Here is a 23,385-nt window from a genome sequence, read left to right as displayed (position 1 = left end):
TTGTTGTAATCTTGATTAAGATATGCTTTCAAAATTAGTGAAATGCTGAATGTGTACCAATCCTAAGAATTTTATCTAAATAAAAAATACAAATTGTTAAAATATAATACATCAGGAAAGCAAAATGTAATTTCACATAAATGTGGTAAACAAAGTTGTACAATTGTCACGTGGAACGTGAATGAGACACCATGGTAGCATGTGTAAAACTAAAACATAGTTCATCAATATGAAGGAAGAAGAATTCAAGAAACCACTATACCATATATGGAGATTACATTTCAAATAAAAAAAATAGATGAGGATTTAATATGAAAAAAATAAATAGACAAAAAGGGGAGCTCTCAAAACAGAGCAGACTGATGATTCTCGAGCAGCCAAGTTGCTTGCTCCCTCGAATTAGCAAACTCAGCAGGTGTGAGACCATACATATGCATGATCATCTAGATGACAAAAAGGAGTCATGATCCATGTCGTTTTCTGCGGGCCAATTGAGATCATCTACCAGCATCTTGTATCTCCCAGATTATTGGAGCTGTTGAACCCCTGTTCTTTTTTGATATGATATGTTCTCTTTGAGTCAGATTTACATACTAACATGGGATTAATAGTAATATGTGTTGTCCTTGTGATTGGGAACATCCTTGCAAAGAATTGAACGGACTTCCTTGATAGATCTAGGCGGCTCCAGGTCTTTCTCTTGAACTGTATTTCCAAGTAGCTGCTGCATCTGTGAGGCAAAGGTATCATCCAAAATCTGCAAGGCATTGAAATGCCAAATATGAGAAGGGAAAGTACAGGAAGAATGTAGAATGGAACAAAAAGAAATGGAAAAACTCTGCCAACTGTCATGACATCACAAACAAAACCGAAACTTTTCGCATTCTAGAACTAACTTTTTTATGAACTAAGTTACTAGCAAACTCAGGCAGGGACCAGTATGAGAAATTCTATTTGCAGTCCTGAGTGAGGGATTGCGTGTACGATCCCATTGATAAATGAAGGTAAAAAGGAAAAAAATATTATTTTAAAAGGGATCTTATTGTAATTTCAAATTTTTTTTAAACATAATTACATAGGCTTGCATGAACAGTCCTCAAATGGGGACTGTATGTAGATTAACTCGACCAGTAATGATGAAGCTAAAATCATTGGTTTGAAGTTGCAATGCTATTACTTACAGTAACTGCAATCCGTGAACCTTTATACCATGACCTATTCTCTTTCCTGTTCTCCAAGAAACTTAGAACATCCTGTGACAGAGGAAATACAACATAATATGCAGAGAAGATTAGCTTCAAATCTGAATCTGGAATGTAGTCTGTTACTAAGGTACAGGTGCAATGAATTTACCTGCCCCAGCCGGTCCCAGTAACCTCGACAGAGTGAAATGAAAACACGAGTCTCAAAGATAGTATGAAGGTGATTTATTGTATTTGTCAACTGCTCTTTAAGTGGCTGCATTCTACCCCGTACATCAGATTCCACCACAGTCTCCTTTGAATCTTGAAGAATCTTTTTCAGTTTTGTAGCATTCTGTAACTTTGCCTAACACAACAAAAACAAAGAAGCAAATCAAGCACACTTGACAGAAATCCTTGCCTAATTTAAAATCATACAAATTTCATGATAGAAATCATTTGTTTAGGCCAGAATTTCATTAACTGTTTCATAAGAAACACATTTAATCTCAATTCTACACCATGGCAAATCGCTTAAAATCCAAATAAAAAACGTGGAATTTCTGGATGATACCCACATTCTCTGCAAGTTTCTCCACAACTGCTTGCAGATAATTTCTGAATTTGGCTCTCAGCATTACTGTTACTTCGCTAAGACGCTCTCCAGGAACTGAGTGTCCACCAGTAGGGATGCAAGAACCCCAAGACTTGAACTGAGCTTCTAACTTAGGGCGCAAGATATCGAGTAACCTCTTCATGGAATTCAGTACAATTCCCAGCTGAAAAGCAACACCAGATTCAAACCAAAAGAAATACACTTGGCACAAGGAACATTACACATTTGAGAAGTTATAACTGACCTCGTCAGGAACAGTATAGGGGCAAACAGAACGTTTGGCAAGTTTCTGAACGTACTTCAGGCCAAATTTCTTGGGTGCCATATGCTCCTTCAACGGTGATAAGACATCTGCATATTGCTTGTCTAAAGCTTCCACTATAGCCTTTTCAACATCGGCAATAGCCTTATAGGGAAAATAGTCCAAAAAACAAAATCCAATAAGTTCAGTGTCTATATTTTTGAGATTTTTTTTAACATATTGAACGACATTACAATCATGCTTCAAGTTTTCAACTTCTAGTTCTAGTTCTACAAAAAGGCAACAGGCAATTGGTATCTATACCCATGCCACCAAAAAGAAAAAAGAAAAAGAAGAAGAGAGAGAAAGAGTCTATACACGCCCTTAACCTTGTTTTCTTTGTGTAAGTCAACGATCAAGAGGCAAGGCTGAAGGCCAGCTTCTGGTGTTTAGACAATGGTCAGCAAAATATAATACATAAAATTAAATTAAAGTTATAACTCAACCAGATCTTATAATTTAGAGAAAACATCACATTAGATTATACAAAGAAAACTTACCAATAAAACTAATTATATAAAGAAAATGATGGTGATATCAGATACCAAATAAGAAAATAAAGATTGAGAGATGAGAAAGACAACTGGACATACATTCTCCAAGCCAAAAACATATTCCGGCCATCGGCATATGATGATCTCATAGTCACTTAATGTTTCTCTCAGTCGGTCATACATGTCATCAACAAAAGGAGTAGTAGAATGTTGGGTCCTCACTCCCGACCATTTTACCTGCAAGTACATAATTCTCAGTCAATCATTACATGTGGAGATTATAACTTGTCATGTGCAATAAAATTTAAGATTGAAGAATTTTCAAAAGAATCAACTCTCAAAATAGGCCTCCAACTGACATATTTCCCCTCCGAAGAAGATATATAAAAATTATTCTAGTTCCACGCAATTTAGCAAAAACACCAAAAAAGATTCGGCAAACATAAGAAAAGAATAGCCTGTAGTAATACCACTGTTTAATATATGTACCTTATCTAATTTGCATGACTCAAGCAATGATAACCGTTTATCTTGTATCCACACCAAAATATACATGTGGAACAATTCTTTTGCATCAACTTCACCTTTGACAGGCCTGAGAAAAAGCATAAAATTGTGTTAGAGCGATGCAAAATAAGAATTACTGTGAGAATAGATGTTTCCCCCTACTCTTTCTGTGCCATAATTATAATGCAGAAGAAATAACAATACCTGATGTTCCAGTTGGCAACATCCCTTTGAAAATCTGCTGTAGCAATAACAAGTTCCGCCACAGGAGGTGAAGGGCCCGTGGGGGGGCAAGCAATGAGAAAAGCACGCAATCTGTTGCAAAGCTCTGTGCTGTAGATGGATGAAGACAGGTTTGGAAGGTCCATAAAACTGCACAAAAGAAATTCAAAATATTAGAGTTCTATTTGTTTAACATGAGCCTGGCAGACAAACCACTAAGTAAGAGCCCCAAGTAGATAAGCAACATGAAAATTAAGAACAAGCATGTAATACTATGAACTTAAGGATGATTCCCCAGGTGTTCCCAAATCATGTTAATCAACATATCCTACCACGTTCAAAACTCTTTACGACATAGAAATAAAAGAGAACTTAAGGGTCTTCTACTATATGTATGTATCATATTTGATAAATAATCGAAGATTTTATCAAGAAACGCAAAAATAGCATAGTGCAAGTACACAGGTAGTATAGGACTTATATAATACATTAAATGCAATAAAGTGGATAATGTTTATTTTTAACATCAGAAGGTAAGAAATGAGGACAATTTATATGTCAAGTTGTTTGCCCTCTTCAATGGAGGTTTCATGTTGCTGATGATCTCAAAATGTTCTAGTTAAGATTTTCAGAATTTTTAATTTTTACTTAAAACCAAACATCTTTAAATACCAAAGATATTTCTATTTCTCAATTAAAAAAAAATCATCTATTAATTTGCCTAAGTCTCCATAAAAAACCTAAATAATTTTCAACACAAAAACCCAAAAAAATCAGCTCATAAAAATCTATTCAAATAACTTTTTAATCCTACCTGCCCACTTTCACAAACCACCGTACAAAATACGTCTCAATTTTTTTTTTTTTTTCTAAACTACTTCTCATCCTACCTAGCCTAGCCAATTTCACAAAACCTAATACAAAACGTGTCTCAAGATTTTCTCAATAATTATAAAAAACTTAAAGAAATTTTCAGTTACCGAACATCCCCCTAAAGACAATAAAGGTCAAACTTTCTAACAACTCTAGACAATGAAATATCCCTTTTATTATATTAGCACATGATTGCAAATTAGAGATGTTTTCCTTTCAACCATATGCACTCTATTATTAGGTTAGGAGATGATGAAGAGGGCAAGATGTGGTCGGTCCCATCTAAAAGAAGGAAGTTTGAGGTCATAATTTTTGTTACGCTTACAGGCACTCCGTTAACTTGGAAAGGTTGTTGGGAGAACACATCTTGTTTGAGTGTGGCCTACAAGATTGGAGAAAATCCTTACTATAGATAAGTTGAGGAGGGGAATTTTAGTAATGGATTGGTGTTGAATGTGTATGAAAAGTGGGGTAATAAACTGATCATTTGTTGCTGCATTGTGTTGCTAGGAAATTATGGACCTCAAGACTCCATTTTGGGGTTGATTGGGTGATGCCTCTGAGGGTTGTAGAGTTGTTACCTTGCTGACGTGTTGAAGTCGTCAAAATGTTGTTCATTACAGTGAGGGAGCTTGATGTATGGTTCCATTATGCCTCATGGAGTCCTGGTGCGTGTGGAATGAACATAATGCTAGGAATTTTGAAGATTGTGAGAGAACCGCAGATGATCTTAGGTCTATAATGCTTAAAACTCATTTTGTCTGGATGTAGGCTCAAAATTGTCCTGGCCTTTCCAGCTATCCCCTTTTTATACACACCTCTTTGTTTCCTCACTTTGTATTCCTAGTTGGGTGCTTTCTTTTGTATAAACTCTTTGACTTCACACCTCTTTGTTTCCTCACTTTGTATTCCTAGTTGGGTGCTTTCTTTTGTATAAACTCTTTGACTTGGGTTGCACCCCCTTTGCGCATTTGAATAGAATTGACTTTTTTTTTTTTTTCAAAAAAAAAAAAAAGAGATAGAGAACTATAAATTACTGAGTATTCATATGACAGCTTGAAACATACCTAGGAAGTATATCTTGATTATGGATCTCAATATCAGTAAAAATCTCATTCCTAATGTTCATGCATAGTGATATCATCTTCTGGTAAGCAGTAGACATAGTAACACTGTCCATCAAACCACCTTCACCGTTGTTGGCAACATATTCATCTGTTTCAGTCAAAAGCCTTCTTGATCGCTTCTTTGCTGCAACCTGGGGAGACGCTAACTTCGCTTAAAACAGATACATGTACAACTCAATCAAGCATCAGAACAAAAAATGTTTCACTCTCAGACCTGGAAATAATGGCATAACATTGTTTGAGCCTCGGGAGATAGGATGTCGTGAAGAAGTGTATATAATTTAACAGCTGGTTCCAGCACAGGTGCTGCAAGCCCAGTTGCAGGCTTGAAAACCTCCATGATACCCGAGGGCAAGGATTCATCAAGTGATTTGTAGTTCTCAAAAACTAATGCGAGTATCTGTTCAATTTGGTCCTTAGTTTCTCCTAAGATTCGATTCTGATGAAACAATCAGAATTTATGCAAATTTGTGTTAGAAGATATCAGAATCCAGCAAAGTACTAAAAACAAAAAAATACCAGTATAATGCAAAAGCAACTAGAAGAAAGATAAAATTTAACCGACGCAATACAATAACAACAAGAACCATATAAGAACGTTACGAAACATTTTTTACATTATTAAAGCTGGAAAGTTAGATTTGCACCTCTTGATGACTCAATGTGTTTTTGCTGTGGCCTTTCATAACAACAGGCATTAACAAGTCATGCACCAATGTGAGACAGTCAGCTGTTGGTGTAGCAACATCCATGACATAAGAAAGGTACCTATTGATATTGCAGATTGAAACATCAACCAACATAAACAGCCTAAGAAGAAAAACAGGTTGGATAACTTATTATATTAGACAACCTAGTGATTTCAGTAGCAAGAAGCAATTAACATGAACATCCAATTACCTCAGCTTGGTGTATACATCAGAAACCCCGTAGTATGAGGCAAACTCTGTTGAGAGCCATTTCCATGGACCGTGCAACAATAGGTTTCTTTGTTGAAAATTCTGAACCTTCATAGCAACCTCTAAAACTAGATCATATGCGACTGTTTCTGCAACAGAGCCACACTGGGACCAAAGGAGAAACATATACTATCATAATAAGCCATGGCATAAAATGAAGAATCCATGTTCCCACTTCCATTTTTTTTTTCAATTTTGTTTAGTACAGGGGGTGGGCTGTATCCTTAATTAAAAGCAATCTTTTAAGTTCTAAAAACAACTTTTAGCATAATAATCTGTAATAATCTTATAAGAGGGTAACCCCCTCAGATTCTCTAGATAAAGACGCGACAGAAAAATTGAGACCAACACTATGGCCCCTTGCTAAAGCCCCAAATTGTTGCAATAATATATCACAAGGTCATATCTAACTATATAAGTAGGATGTCTCACATCCTGATCTTTCAATTGTCTGCTATATTGGGAACACGGCAATGATTAGGAAATATATAAAAATCATTTAAGAATTTGGTGTGCATCAGATAAACAAATCTCCCTATTATTGATATATGAAATTACTGTTTATAAGTAACTCTTGATGTGGCTAATACATCTGAAGATACTCCAGTATAGAGTCACTAACCTTGGGATGACTATTATCATCTGAACTAGTTGAGTAGTTTATATACAGCTGTATCTTGCCAACAACTTCATGTTCTGGCTCACTATAAACGGACCACCAGCGTAGCCTGTCAGCCTGCAGTCAACTTTAATATCAGCATTCTACCAGAACAAAATCTATGCTTCTAGCTAATTGAAGGGACAAGAAATATTACTGGATCGTCAGCAATAGTAGCCACTTGAACAAGGACACGGCCAAACTGCTTCCCCTTGGAATCGTGGACTTCAAGTAGTAGGTCATCTCCTATACTATCTGGAAAGCTGTAGGGTTGTGTCATTTTCAAGCAATATTTTGTTTTGATAAGTATATTCTCAAGCAAATTTAGAAATACATAGAATAAATCTGGGAAGAGAACATACAAGACATGGGTATCACTGGATCCAGGTTGCATTCGAATTGCATCATCATCAGGTGAACTTTTCAGCCTCAACAGACAAGAGTATGTTTCTGATGACATTTGCAAGTAAAGAGGAAAAACCTTTAAGCTTAGGATTGAGAACAAAAAGAACAGAGAATTGACCACGTAAAATCTTGTATGGTGCTATGAGTATAAGGTCTGAACATCACATCAAGGCAAATAAGTCAACGCAGCTCCAATTGCAAATGGCTTGCAGCAATTTGGAGAGGTAGAGCAAAATTGTCATTGATCTTGTTTAGTCCAGCCAGATGGTGGAAATCAGAGCATGCAATTTTTTGTATGGTCCTATGTTCTTACATTGTGGTTTCTTAACATTGATACGCCAATATGGTTTGCAACTTTTGTGTACCTTGCACAGCTTCATATGATGAGGGGCTGTTGCGTAGGGTAGTTACACCATTTTTGAGGAGTCCAGACACCTGTTTTATATACCGTGTACTGGCATGCACATATGCCAAGCTCTGACGTGAAAGTGAGCCATTTGCAGGAAGACGTGGCGCAACACGAATCTTTCTTACAGCTTGCCATCCAGAAGAGATTGTTGACTGCAAACTAGAACAGTGACATTGAACGGACTCCAGTCTGATTGCTGGTGGCCTAAAAGACGAGATACTACAGCCAGTAGGTGGGTCCAAGGCCATTTTCACTTTACGCACTGCACAATCAGTATGATGTTAGGATAGTCCCCTTACTAAGCACTTGAACAATGAGAATGCCAGAGCTTAGGTTAAAAGCCTACCTTGCACCCTCATCTTGCCAATAATTTTCTTAGGCTTTGGAGCAACCCCCTCACCGACAAGCTCTGAAGTGTGCTTCACTAAGAGTTCATCTTCTGATTGTAATAACACTTTCCGTAATCTGCAAATATATTATATCATAATAAGCATAAAACGTCCAAAAGAACCAAGAAAATGTTGTATGTAAGGCGGTATCCACGCATAAAGTTTCCCCAATCTGCATAACATCAAGGATCTTTCAGTGGGAAGTAAAAAACAAATATAGTACTGATGTGTGAGATGCAACAAATATATTTGTTATTGCTTCACCCCATAACATATTTTATTGGGTGAAGCAGCTAAATGTTAGCTTTATTGAATTCCCAAAACCTTGAAGTTCAAATTCTAACTTCTGTGAGTTATAGTTCTTAATTTGAAAACCTTATCCATCTATTAGCTATAAAATGCACAGATTTCTATGGACTATTCCTACATTAATTTACTTCTAGAGTGACTTAAATTTTTAACCTGCCGCTTATCAGAAATAAATTTCAATTGCCAATAGATGAATAAATTTTTTAAAAAATTTAACCTGCCGCTTAATCTTCCCTAAGCATTACTTCCACTTCCAAAACCACATGATAGAACAACAACATTAAAAATAATAAATAAATAAATAAAAATTAAAAAAAAAAAAAAGAAAAAAGAAAAAAGCAGCATGAATCTTTAGCATTATAGGTGGACAACAGGAAGAAGAGGTTGAACCCACCCAAAAGCATCACGTAATAGAGCACATTCACTTTCCAAGAACATCGGAGCTTCCATGCACTCCATTGCCCATGCATGAAGACAAAGTCGCACACATGCATCATATGCAATCACAGCATGCCATGGTCCTAGAGCACTGGATTTGATTTACAAATCAAATAAGAACAATAATGAAACAATTGATTTACCACCAAAAGAATTTTGCTACTTGCAAGCCTAGTCTGTTAATATACTGCTTGTTACGGGACCCATTATAGTTATAAAAAAGTTACACACCAATACTTTTTTTATCATGGTGGGACCCACTAAAGTAGCGTGTTAAGTGTGTGAAAAAGCAGGCTTGCAAATAGTTTTTTCCTACCAAAACCATCTATAATTGCAGTGTTGGATAGACATACATTGCATGAAATGTTGGGAGGCGAGCTGGATATAAACCTGAAGATGCACCTTCTTCAGAAGTGGCTGTAGTTCTATTGAAACATAACATAAAAAATTATTATATTTTCCAAATTTATGACAAAAACTTGAGTGTTCATATGTTAAACAACAGAAAGTGTAATATGCATATGGCTTTTGCCAAAAAAATAACCATATGAGGATCACACAAACCTTACAAATTTCTCAGGATTCCTATTTCCAGAATCATTCTCCGGCTTAGCACTGGATGTGGTTTTTAATGTATTTCGATCATTTTTGGTTGATACTGGACTTCTCTCAGCACCTTGATTAATTTCTTGAGCAGAACCACAAATAGGTGGTGCACTGGGAACATCATCATCATCATCGGAGAACTTTTCACTCTGCAGGTTTCTCGATCAAAGAAATAAGATTCACTTGATGGTAAGAATGCAAATGCCAAGCATGCCAAGAACACATATTAACAAGATATTTTCCATATATATCATAGTAGTGCTAATAAAGGAAACAATTAAACTTCTGAACTTTCTCATCCCAGGTCATGGGAGTAACCTTGGAAATACATGAGTCATTGATAGGTAAATATGGTACAAATATTAACATAGAAAAAGAGGGTAAATTGCTTCGTGGTCCACCCCAGCATTGCTTGAAAGAGTCAAAAGCAAGACCTCACTAGACACACTCGGTTGACCAGCAAATCAATAGGCATACAGTACCCTAAATTGGAAATATTGCTTGCATGGCCAATCAGCAGGTGTCATCAGACCATCAGTCCTGGTTATCTTCACTGGTTTACAATAGTCAAAAGGCACAATCCAGGTGCACAAAATGTAAGAAAATCAATTTTGAATGATGTCAGAAAATTAATTTTGATCAATGGCAAAAGAGCTCTAGCTCAAATACCAGTCAAATTCCTTGGCCATCCAAAAAAATACACCCAATTGTAGTACTAGGTGTTTGAAAAACAAGCAGATCATTTTCGGTAATTTTGAATATGCCTGAAGTTATTGTCTATAAACAGAATATGCCTGAAATTACTAAAATTGCTGCAAGCTTATATCTATTTCTACATTAATATTTGATGCTGACAGAGACAACTCATGGGAGAAATTAACTTTTGCAGTTATAGTTCTCAATCCTGAAGTGAAGTTTTGGGTGCCAAAATGCCCAGTGAGAGTGCTCAATGTTTCAACACATTTATATGCGAGCAAATACACAACCCCCCCCCCAAAAAAAAAAAAAATACACATACACATATATTCCAATTATCTAACATAACCAACATAAGGAATAAGCAATTGATTGAAACTGATAAGGAAAAGGATTTAAGATCTCGGCTACATCTATATCTAAAATAGGAATACATTGGGCTGCTGTTCTCGGAATTTAGGCAAAATCCACACGTTAGGTGTAATCCAACGCAAAAGAAAAATAAAATTGATAAGTAATTGAAACCAATCGCAAAAGAGAAGGCTGAAAAGTACACTTGAATTGTAACGAACCTTTCTGGTTGCACTTTCCAGATTCACCCGTGATGGCACGCTTGAAGCATATCCCTCAGAAACGTAAGCTCTAGAGTGAGGCACAGCACCATTGATACTTCCCACTTGGGTAGTTGAAAATTCCGAGCTAGCAGCGGAATCCGATGACTCATCCTCTGTATAGCCATACTTCCCAACCGGATACCTCCCATTTCCTCTCATTCTCTCCGCCACATGCCCTTGTCTCCCTACCACTGTTTCCATTGACGAACTGACATCAGAGTACATATAATCACTAGCATAGTGCGGCGGCCTCTGCTCTGGGTGCCCGTATCTATGAACAGTAGTACCACTGGGAACCCTTTCGTCTTGTAGCGACGATTCTAGGGAATATTGGCTCTCATAAACCTCCTCCTCTGAACCAGTGCTCATATCATTGTCAGAATTAGACTCACCCTCGTCTACATCACCCAGTATAGCTGTAGACACCGGAATGGCATTTGAGGGCAAATGCCCGCTTCTAAACTTTGCTGGAGGGGGCAGTCCAAATCCCCGGCCGCCACCAATGCGAATGTTGGTAATGGGATCTATCCGAGGTCTCAGATTGGAGTTGGAGAATGGGGCTTCTTTCTGATGAGAAACAGAGGCCAGAAATTTAGAGTTTTTTTTTTTCTTTTTTTTTTTTTTCATTGTGACTTTGAAAAAACAAATGATACAACCAACTGAAACATGCCCAGATCACAACACAGAATGAAGAAGCAAAACTTACTAAGAAAACTAAAGAGAAGCATTCACAGAAAAGGGAAAAGAGAAAAAAAGAAAGTGGGAATGGAGTTAGTGAAGCTGACCTCTGTAACCCATCGACGCCCATTTTTATCAAGTCCCTCCGTGAACATGATTGCTAAGACTCTGTCTTCGTCACCTCACCTGCGCCCAAAATAAAATCTTAACTACCTTTTACACCCAACAAAAGATAGATTTAAAGAAAAAAAAAAAAAACAAGACTAAACAAATAACTCAGATGCGACAAGTACGGAGATTACAGTCCTCAAAACAACGAGGAACTCACATAAGAATCGAACTTATCGGTCGGAGCTCAGCAAAGAGTAATGTCAAGAGAAAGAAAAAGATTTAACAAGAGGGTGCGAGATTTGAGAAATCGAAATGGTTTTGTTGCTTGGCCCAGAAGCTTTCCTTGCTCGGCTGTGAGAGAGAGTCACACAAAGCTCTCTGCAAATCTAGGTGGATTGTGTTACTATCACTCCATTCTGTTTCCTCTTCTGTTTTGTTTTATTTTTGTAGTACTTGTTTTTATTTTTGGGTAGACTTCTCGTTACCAAATTCAAAATATAATCTCACGATGACGTTGGACCCAGAAGAATTTTCCATCTAAAACGCCGTCGTATTACCCACGAAATCACTGAAACGTCGCCGTTCGTTTAGAAAAATAAAGAAAAAGAAACGGAAACTCCTAAACAAAGGATACATAAAAGCGGCACGTAAAGGAAAAAAATGAAGAAAGTAACGGGTAGTTGTCGTGCGAATAGAAGGTCAGGTCCGTTCCGTTCTATTCATTTAAAAAATGTTTGAAACAAGTCGACCGTTGTAGTGGGTACACCTTTTACTCTAAATTCCCGCCTACACGGCACTCCAAAACAAAAAAAATCCTCAACAGTCACATGGAGTAGTGGGCCCACTTGGCCCATACTTTTTGTGCTGGCCGTCGGTTCCATGCTTGTTTGTTACACCTATCCTGCCTAAACTTGCTAAGCGCACTCAGCAGACAGACACCTATCCTGCCTAAATGACAAGATGACGGCCGAGAATCATTTCATATTGCTAATAATTATATATTATAAGACCAAGGACTTTTTAATTTGAAAACATTTGATTTGAAGTTTTGAACATTCCATCCACAGCTATTATTTTTCATTTCTATTTTTTTTTTTTTTTATGTTACTCCAACATTTTGATAAAAGATAAAATTATATTTTAAATCGGAGATATTTTGATAAAAAGTATTGCTATGTGAAGGCTTTTACTCACCCCGCGTATCATTCACATAATATTATTTGATTTATATAATTTAAATTTTAAATTAAATCATATCACGTGAATAATATGTAATGTAAAAATAAATTATCAAATAAAATTATTTTTATAAATTATTTTATAAAAATGCTCTTAATTTTGAATAGAGTTTGTGTATCATTTTTATTAAATTAGAGATGATAAATACCTTGATTATGTTAATTCAATATCATAAATACTGAAATATTATAATTTAGAATCTTTAGATTATAACAAAATACTTGTATAAAAAAATAATAAATAAAAAAAATTAAAATTAAAAAAGGCCTTTGATGGTGAGTTCGAAACCGAAGGGCAAACGAAAGAAAAACGTTCACATTTTCGAATTGGCCGGCAGATTTGTCGCATGCAGTCAACCACGGACCACGGTAACTCAGCTAAGTAATTGTCAAGCTATAAAACAAGCAGGGGTAAAGAGAGAAAATACACGGATCAGAACAGAACAGCTAAAGATTGACAGTCACTTTTATTGAAGTGGTTGTGTTCTTTAAATAATGTTCCGCAATTTGATCTACTAGTTCAGCATGCTCTGGCTCAAGAGTCCGATATTCTTGGCCCACACAAGAAAATGATAGGCCAGCATAAGCGTGGACCATTGGCCCTGTTACAATGAGTGCAAGAAGTTGGAATCGGCAAGATTTCCACAACTAGAGTCCACTAAAGCCAAAATTCTTACATGTTGAACCAGGCTGGTGTCCATTTAGCTCAGTATTACATCTCAAATCACAAGGAAGTGGTGCAATACAACAATAACAAAAATACAGTAAAGTTGGGATATTCGAACATAAATATAATATATTTAACATTGTTTTTCATTCGTGAGTTAAGCTTACAACTCATCAGCATTGCACTCCCCAAGGAAAACTTTGATGCTCCGTGGCCAACCACAACTGCCTTCAGTGATAAGTGCTCTGTCATTTGCAGCCATGTGAGTAATAATCTAGTAGATCATTTCGATCTGAGAAAAATGAACAAAGAAAATGTGTCACCGAAACCTTTATTTGTTTGTGAGATATTTCCTGAAAAGGGAATACAAGGTAGCAAATTTACATCTTCGGGAGCATGGTAACGTTCAGTTACTTGTAACGTTCAGTTACTTCATCCAGAGTCAGCGGTTCCACAGGCACTTTGCAACTGGAAACAGAGAAACATGTTGATGGTAATCAGTAACAAATCTCCAAACTATGCCACTTTCATCAGTCATATATTCACAAGTAAAATGAAAAGAGAGTCAACACTCAAATGGTTAGAATCCAAGTTTATGGGAAATGCAGTCCCTTTGTTTCATCCAGGTTTTATTTGGAATCAACATAACATTTTAGAGCCACACCAGGACTCCAGGGTTTTGATTGTAAGCTTGTAACTTGTAACACTTTAATACTTTCATAAATGCCCAACATACAGCAGCATGGGCCTAAGAGTACCATCCTCACATTATACTTTTTGCCCTCAAAAGATTGATACCGTTCAACCAAAAGGGATTGCTAAAAATAAAAAATTTTGGTATTTTTGCTACTGTTTCATCTAGGTCTTTTTGCTCCAGACCCTTTTGTCTTCAAGCAATCTTTCTAATTTGAAGAGTGGTGACTCCATATATACAAGGCTAATAACAAATTATTTTGCTGAGTAAACACATTTAGGATTACATAGGACTTCCAATTTCAACCCTGATATCGGAAAAGATAAAGATAAAGAAATAGGAGTAACAATAAAGACCTAGATTGCATGAAGAATTAACATTGTACCTGGCCTCATTGAGTACTGCCAAAACACGCTTCTGAATGGCTATTATTTCTCCTGCTGCTTTTTTCCCAGCTTCCACCCCTGAGATAGCATTTTTTTATATACATGATAAGAATTTTATTAATATGAATAAAAGACTAGGTGAAGCCTGAGTACATGGGACATGCGCAAGAGTAGCACCAAGGGCTAAGAAGAAAATACCTGAGATGGCAACTAAAAGCAAGACGATACAAAGAGAGATAAGAAAGAGCAACACCAAACAGGTTAAGCGATCAATGTGCATATATTAACTCCCAGATAATCTATGTAAGTGCCCAAGGCATGACACACCCACAACAACCTTCCAATGCTCACTCCCAGACCGAAAGCTTCTATATAGGCAAAAAGACGTATATTTACCAGGTTGATGGTATGCATTGATGTTGACAAGTGAGGCATATCTCCCAACTGCTCGCTCATAAAGTGCTATAAGTGCACCCACAGATCTAGGTGTCACTTCTTGTACCGTGACTGAAACAGATTCACAGTCATTAGCATACAACACTGACCTTGTTCCCCATATGAAATTTAATAAGTATGTTAAGTTTAAAAGGACATAAAAGTAACGGCACTTTATCAGCTAACACAACAAAACTGAACTTCTATCTTTAGACTTGGTGCTATTTGGGAGTGTTAAAAGTTGACTCTTGTGAAGTATCTAACCTGCAGCATGCCTAAGAGGTAGTCACCACACGTGATGCCAGGTTCAAGCTCCCAATCATGACTGGGGGGTCTATACCGAAGCACCTCAATGAACATCACAAAGAAATTGTGCACACCTTCTCTCAGTTGTTGAATATAACTGCAGCAAAGAAGAGGTGCATCAGGACTAAACACAGTCCACATCATGGCGTATATCATATAAACTTAAAACACAAAAACAAAAACTTCTGCGTGCTGATAAATGCTGCCTTTATTCCCATAGACAGTAAGTCCTTGATTCACCCGTGACATAAAAAATTCAATTTTTCAATCGCACTACAATTTGAACATCTGAAGCATCTTGATGACGAGTACATCCAAGTAATTAACTCAGAGAAAGACCATATTCCGATATAAAGAGGTCCTTCATGCTCAGTTGCCAACAATGTTGGGACCTCTCAAGAACTCATGTAAATGTGATGGAAGTTGAAACACTGCCTCTATACATACATGAAAAGGCCTATTTCACGAGCTACAGAAGCTTAGGGTTCATTTGGTAAGTGCTTACAACAAGTGTTTTGGAATGTTTAAGCATTGTAGCATCTTAAAAAGTATTTTAAGTCCTTAGGGGTGTTTTTATACCATAGCATTTGGGAGCCTTAGGTTCAAGTTTGACCCCATGCACATGCTAATTTAGTTTAGTAACCATATCGAGAAACAAATAACCATACACACAATATTTATCTTCAAGGTATTTGACCACTTGATCCGACATTCAAACTCATGAAATTTCTATTGGTTTTAGGAATCTTGTGAAGTCTCCATAAGCTTTCACGAATCTATTAATCGTATAGGTTTTAGTCTAACTACATAGTTAGTGTTATTACTCACTATAGTATCAGAAGTGTGTTTTTTATTATTGGAAATAGTTAGAAAAGTTTTAATTGGACACATGGAAAGATCTTAGCCACCTCACTCTTCCAAGTCTACTCTCCACTTTTAGAAAATAGCTTAAGCTGATTTTCGTATATATTATTAGGTAAGAGAGACCTACACTCAACTCTCACTCCGGGTAAGAGAGACCTATACTCAACTCTCACTCCAGCCTCATCTTCTCTCATATTTTGTCCATAAATACCTCCAGCCATTCCACACGAAATTTTCTTCCTTTACACCTTTAATTGAAAAAACACCAAACCCTCTCGGACAACTTTTAAGTATTCTTTTTCACGCCCATTTCGAAACTTTTGTAAGTGTTTTATCATAAAGTCTCCTTCATACAAGTTGTTCATTTTTTAGTTTAGTTTACGTAGATATCTTATTTGTTCTATTTGAAGATCGTTTGGTCAATAAAATATTGTTTAAACTCTAGAAATGTCATTCTGGGAGATAAACTAGAGAATATGTTATAGTTTTGAGTTTTTGACCAAGTTAATGCATAGATATTGGTCCGAAATTTTTATGGAGTATTGTTAACATGTGTATATGATTATTGGTTGAGGATTGTTGCATGATTAAAGATTTTGATGAAATATTTTCTTAAATCTAGAAACTTAGAAACTGGAAGAGGAAAAAACAGTTTCTGTTTTGAGAAAGTTTAAATCTTTGGTGGTTTAAACCTATTCCAATGGTTTTGATAATTTTATTGAATGATCCTAATCCTCTTATATACATGTTATAATATTATTTTGAAAATATTTGATATTAGTTTCAAAGATATGAAATTTTATGCAAAGAGATATTCGGATAGGCAAAAGTGTGGATGTTTTTGGTTAAATTTATATTTTGGTTAATTTTTAACCATGTGATCTTGAATTAAAAGCTTATATATGTTTTAGGACATCTTTTTAAATCATATGATGGTTTGGTTTGAAGATCACGTCTTTATAATTCATAGATCAAAAGGTTGATCAAAATAAGTTAGAAATAAAAATCAAAGGAAATAGTATATGAAAATTTCGGCCCTATGGAATTTTAATAGTTGTGATTAGTTTTAAATTTTTCTAAATTGATATTTGAGTTTAAGATAAAATTTACATGAGGCATGTAAATTTTGGTGACTTTTGGAGTTAGAATGCAAAACCCTTAAGTTAGGGGTAAAATGGTTATTTTCTTATACGTAGAGGGTAAAATGGAAATTTTACTCTTAAGTTAGTATTTTTCTATATTTTAAATTATTAATGATTTAGTTCTAACTTTTAGAATCACTAATTACAATTCCCCGTGATCGCGCTTGAGCTTTTATAAGAAACGAGGAGATCAAGGTAAGTTAGTTTTTAACTTACTAGCAATCTACTGTGCATGTGTGCTAAGTAAAGGAACTACAATATATGTATGTGTGTTATCATATATGTCATGTCATGTTCACTGTTGCAAGCATTTCATGTTAAGTATGTTTCCGTTACATGTGATATCATGATATGAAATATTGTATGTTACGTGTTTAAGTCATGTCACGATATAACCCTATCTCAAGTTGGTCATGTTTTTCAAGTTATGTTCAAGTCACGTTATGTTACGTCAGACCTTCTATCCTTTCATATTCCAGTCACGTTTCATCTTGAGTTACATTCAGTTTCGTGGGATCTACAACAACTGTGGCACACGAAGTATGGGATAACAACAATTGTGACGCATACACTACGTGAGACACAGCAATTGTGACACGTAGAATACATGAGACCACAACAACTGTGGAGTATGTATTTAACTGCATTGTGACACGTAAAATACATGGGGCCATAACAATTGTAGAGTATGTATTTAACTGCATTGTGACGCGTAGAACACATGGGGCCACAACAACCGTGGAGTATGTATTTAAACAGTTAAAGAATAAGTTTCAGATTACGTTCATGTTAAGTCAAGTTTCAGAGCAAGTTTGTGACGCCCCCAAATTCCATTTGGGATTGGATGGACATTTGAAGCGTCGAGACATGCAATACAAGGTTACCTGCCTCTGTTCATGACATATAAGATGCAATATTCCTAACATGTATCTAACATTATGCAATATTCGCAGCGGATAAAATTTTTCTTTAGTAATACTATGCACCAAACTGAAAATATCCCGAATACTTAAAACATACTTCATATATAAATATCCATTGAATAACTAAGATCACAGTACTAGTCCAAAATAGTTATGATCCAAAAAGTACTGGATATGCAACTCCATTGTACAAGTAGTAATTTAACTACTATATTAACATTAACGACGCACCGTCGTTCAGTCGACTGTGTCTAGTTGGTCAGCTCCTGATCCTCTTTCAGATCTTGTAACAAGATCTACCATTCGGGAGAATGGTAGTTGGGACTACCACAGTGAGATTTGATTACAAATCTCAGTAAGTTAACAAAACAAACTTCCACACAGGCTAATGATGCATGGATGACAGTAAAAGCATGAATGCATAATCAAATTCATAAGTAATTGAAGCATAACTTGACGTACAATATAGCATAATTGACATAACTTAAATTGAAACGTGAACTGAACTTGACTTGACATGAACTTGATCTGAAACTTGACTTAACATGAAAAATACATACTCCACAGTTGTTGTGGCCCCATGTATTCTACGTGTCACAATACAGTTAAATACATACTCCACAGTTGTTGTGGCCCCATGTATTTTACGTGTCATAATTGTTGTGTCTCACGTAGTGTATGCGTCACAATTGTTGTGACCCTATACTTTGTGTGCCACAGTTGTTGTGGACCCCACAAAACTGAATGTAACTCAAAATGAAACATGACTGGAATACGAAATGACTGAAACCCTGAAGTAACATAACGGGACTTGAACATAACTTGAAATATATGACCAACTTGAGATAGAAACATTTCGTAACATGACATATAATAGACAACATATTTAATATGACATACTTGCAACAGTGAATATTACATGACTTGACATACATGTAATAAATGACATACTTAACATGACGTACTTGTAATGTATAGTAATACATAACAGAATATATTATGTAACAGTTTTCATATATATGACAGAATATATTATGTAACAGACAATTATGTGATAACTTGGCATGGCATGACATATATGATAACACACACATATATATACACTGTAGTTCCTTTACTTAGCACACATACATAGTAGACTGTTAGTAAGTTAAAAGTTAACTTACCTCGATCTCCGCGTTTCTTATAAAACCTTAAGCGCTATCACGAGGAACTGTAATTAGTTATTCTAAAAGTTAGCACTAAATCACTAATAAATTGAAATATGAAAAATACTAACTTAAAGAGTAAAATTTTCATTTTACTCTCTGCATGTAAGAAAATGACCGTTTTACCCATAACTTAAGGATTTTGCATACTAACTCCAAAAGTCACCAAAATTTACATGCATCATGTAAATTTCATCCTCAATTCAAATATCAATTTAAAAAAATTTAAAACCAATTACAACTATTAAAACTCCATAGGGCCAAAATTCTCATATGATATTTCTATTGATTTTTATTTCCAACTTGTTTTGATCAACCTTTTGATCTATGACTTATAAATATGTGATCTTCAAACCAAACTATCACATGGTTTAAAAAGATGTCCTAAAACATATATAAGCTTCTAATTCAAGATCACATGGTTAGAAATTAATCAAAATATAAATTTAGCCAAAAACATCCACACTTTGGCTTATATGAATATCTCTTTGCATAAAATTTCATATCTTTGAAACTAACATCAAATATCTTTAAAATAATAATATAACATATATATAAGATGCTTAGGATCCTCCAATAAAATTATCAAAGTCATTGGAATAGGTTTAGACCACCAAAGAGTTAAACTTTCTCAAAACAGAAACTGTTTTTCCTCTTCCAATTTCTAAGTTTATAAATCTAAGAAAATCTTTCATCAAAACCTTTAATCATGAAAAAATCCTCAACCAATAGTCATATATACATGTTAAAAATACTTCATAAAAATTTCGGACCAATATCTATGCATTAGCTTGGTCAAAAACTCCAAACTATAACATATTCTCCAGTTTATCTCCCAAAATACCTTTCTATAGTTTACATAATATTTTACTGACCAAATGATCTTCAAATGGGACAAATAAGATATCCACGTAAACTAGACTAAAAAAGGAACAACTTATATGAAGGAAACTTTATGATAAAACACTTACAAAAATTTCGAAATGGGCGTGCAAAAGAACTCCTAAAAGCTGTCCGAGAGAGAGTGTTTGATATTCTTTTAAAGGAACGTGTAAATGAAGATAAGTTCGTAGGTGGTGGCTGAAGATACTTATGGATGAGATATGGAAGATGATAAGGCTGGAGTTGAGAGTTGAGTGTAGGTTTTTCCTATCCAAAATATCTATAAAAGATCATCTCAAGATATTTCTATCCAATAATATCTACAAAAATCAACTTAAGATATTTTTATCTAATAATATCTATAAAAATCAGCTCAAGATATTTTTACCCAATAATATTCACGAAAATTAGTTCAAGATATATATATATATATTTTTTATCCAATAATATCCACAAAATCAGTTTAGGTTATTTTTCAAAAGTGGAGAGTATACTTGGAAGAGTAAGGTGGTTAAAATCTTTCCATGTGTCCTATTAAAACTTTCTAACTATCTCCAATAATCAAAAACATACTTCTGATACCACAGTGAGTAATAACATCAGCTATACGATTAATAGATTAGTGAAAACTTATCGGGTCTTCACGAGATTCCTAAAGCCAATAGAAATTTCACCGTTAAATTTCTAGCAGGCTGTTACAAAGTTCATGTTAAGTTAAGTTTCAGATCAATTTCATGTCAAGTCAAGTTCAGTTCACGTTTCAATTTAAGTTATGTCAGTTATGCTATATTGAACGTCAAGTTATGCTTTAATTACTTATGAAATTGATTATGTATTCATGCTTTTACTGTCATCCATGCATCATTAGCCTGTGTGAAAATTTTTTTACTAACTTACTGAGATTTGTAATCAAATCTCATTGTAGTAGTCTCAACTACCATCCCCCCTGAATGATAGATCTTGTTACAGGACCTGAAGGAGAATCAGGAGCTGACCAACTAGACACAGTTGACTGAGCGACGATGCGACGTCAATGTTAATATAATAGTTAACGTAAATTGCTACTTGTACTATGGAGTTGCATTTCCAGTACTTTTTGAATCATAAGCATTTTGGACTAGTGTTGTGATCTTAGTTGTTCAATGGGTCTTTATATATGAAGTATGTTTTAAGCATTTGAGATATTTTCAATTTGGTGCATAGTATTACTAAAGAAAAAATTTATCCGTTGTGAATATTGTATAATGTTATATGCATGTTAGGAACATTACATCTTATATGTCATGAACGGGGGCAGGTAATCTTATGTTGCATGTGTCGATGCTTCAAATGTCCGTCCGATCCCAAACGAAATTTTGGGGCGTCACAGGGTGGTATCAGAGCAATACGTCTCTAGGTAGTAAATCCACATATCCTTAGGAAATGCACCAAATATTAGACTTGAAATTTTAGTCGTCATTAGGCTTGAATTTCTTAAAATATGAAAGGTAGTATGTGGTTTTAATACGTGTACTCGTGTGTTTCAAGAAGAGACACATGACTCGTGGTAGAATATCTTGAAATCCTAAAAGAGATAACAATCAAGAGGATCAGAATCTCCCAATGGATGGAGGATTAGCTGAGGTTGTACATTTGCTGACCGACGTACTTAGACATCAACAACTACGGCAAATGCACATACCCATTAGAGTGTATACTGTCACTCAGAGAGACGTAGATGCTGGCGCCCCAGGAACTGCAGGAGCTAACATCGTCACTGGTATTTTACTAAGACCTATGTGTGGTTAAACATAGTTAAGGTTGATTTGATTGCAATTGATGGTAGTATTGCATTATTGTTATTTTAGAGTATGTCAAGTCATTGGGGTTGGTAAATTGTACACTATTTGATTCAAACGAGTCCCTGTTTCTAGTAATTGTGGAAGTGCTTGAGAATTCAGCTTGGAAGCTGAATTGTTACCTTAGTGGTAAGAGTAACAATTCTCATTACAAGTATTATTATTTATACCAATGTAGATATAGAATACATTTTAGTAATATGAGAAATGATATTTAGGGTTGATGAATGGTATTCTACATATCTAGAGAATTGTTTTGATTCTGAGAATACGATAGAAATTGTGTTTGGAAGAGTAATTTGATTAGGAGAAACTTTGGCCTGAGTAGGATTCATTTATGATAATAGTTCTATTACGCCGCCAGTAAATGGTTTCTGGTGAAGCACTATCTTTATGGATACATAGATCGATCTTTTTTTGGAAACTATTACAAGAGGAGTAAAATCTTGATCTTGAAGATTTATGTGAACAGTAGGAACAAATCCTTTTATTTAGAATTAGAATAAGTGATAGTTCATGATGGATAGAAGAGTTATGACAATTATAAGAGATAAAGTCTCAAATTTAAGTTATTAACTGGTCAGTTATCGAAATACCACCTAGGAAGATGAATGATTGTTGTGATTATGAATAAGTAAGTTAGTCCTAGACCAGTAGAACTCCTTGAGGTTTTTATTAGCTTGAAAATTATCGAGAGTTTGAATATGCATGATTAACTGCATATTTATATGAACCATTAGATCATGACATAGATATGAAAATCTCTGAAAGATATAAAATGCCTGAAACTTCTAATTTGAATACATCCAGAAATATGTATTTTATTAAGTTTCAAAAATCTTTATATGATCTAAAACAAGCTTTTTTCCATTTACTTTCAGTATCTATATTAACTTATTGCAGTTTATATAGATGATTTAAATATCATTGAGGCTCCAAAAGAACTCATGAAAACTGCACATATTTGATATATAAATCTGAAACCCTTGCGGTTTCAAGGGGGAGATGAATGAAATTATTAGACCTTATATACCATCTCTTAAATACAATTAGTATTTCAGATTCATATCACGGTTTTGTAAGAAGTGTGCATTATTAAAGGAAAAATAAAATGGACACACAGAACATCTACCAGAAGATACAAAACACAAATATCAATATTTGTGAAATATTATTTTATTATCTCGAAACAAAATTATAGAAATTTGA

At 35.1% G+C, this 23,385-nt stretch overlaps 1 protein-coding gene and 1 pseudogene across 1 annotated transcript; both read right to left on the bottom strand.

Moving 5' to 3' along the window:
- Nucleotides 1-111: 111 nt before the first annotated feature.
- LOC122318449 lies at nucleotides 112-12,216 on the bottom strand. The gene is made up of 23 exons (XM_043135810.1): nucleotides 11,811-12,216; nucleotides 11,590-11,668; nucleotides 10,763-11,371; nucleotides 9,453-9,643; nucleotides 9,242-9,313; nucleotides 8,845-8,979; nucleotides 8,099-8,217; nucleotides 7,709-8,014; nucleotides 7,301-7,388; nucleotides 7,096-7,201; nucleotides 6,903-7,016; nucleotides 6,222-6,385; nucleotides 5,969-6,089; nucleotides 5,536-5,760; nucleotides 5,262-5,452; nucleotides 3,304-3,471; nucleotides 3,082-3,187; nucleotides 2,692-2,829; nucleotides 2,042-2,203; nucleotides 1,760-1,960; nucleotides 1,354-1,548; nucleotides 1,182-1,253; nucleotides 112-757 (listed from the first exon to the last, which is right to left on the bottom strand). The coding sequence occupies exons 2-23, from the start codon at nucleotides 11,635-11,637 to the stop codon at nucleotides 605-607; spliced, it is 3,684 nt and encodes a 1,227-aa protein (XP_042991744.1). The 5' UTR covers nucleotides 11,638-11,668; nucleotides 11,811-12,216; the 3' UTR covers nucleotides 112-604.
- Nucleotides 12,217-13,262: 1,046 nt separating this feature from the next.
- The window catches only part of LOC122318772, a 28,873-nt pseudogene continuing 18,750 nt past the window's right edge, over nucleotides 13,263-23,385 (bottom strand).

The sequence above is a fragment of the Carya illinoinensis genome, chromosome 8 (genome assembly GCF_018687715.1).
Source record: "Carya illinoinensis cultivar Pawnee chromosome 8, C.illinoinensisPawnee_v1, whole genome shotgun sequence".
NCBI classification, from domain to species: Eukaryota; Viridiplantae; Streptophyta; class Magnoliopsida; order Fagales; family Juglandaceae; genus Carya; species Carya illinoinensis.
This window is presented reverse-complemented; position numbering and strand designations above follow the sequence as displayed.

What these genes read in the sequence shown, in the direction of transcription:
- LOC122318449 (XM_043135810.1), bottom strand. Translation starts at nt 11,637, where the DNA reads ATGTTCACGGAGGGACTTGATAAAAATGGGCGTCGATGGGTTACAGAG. An exon ending in AATCCTGAGAAATTTGTAAG is followed by an intron (nt 9,314 to 9,452) that starts GTTTGTGTGATC and finishes ATGTTTCAATAG; the next exon opens with AACTACAGCCACTTCTGAAG. An exon ending in CTATTACGTGATGCTTTTGG is followed by an intron (nt 8,218 to 8,844) that starts GTGGGTTCAACC and finishes ATATATTTGCAG; the next exon opens with ATTACGGAAAGTGTTATTAC.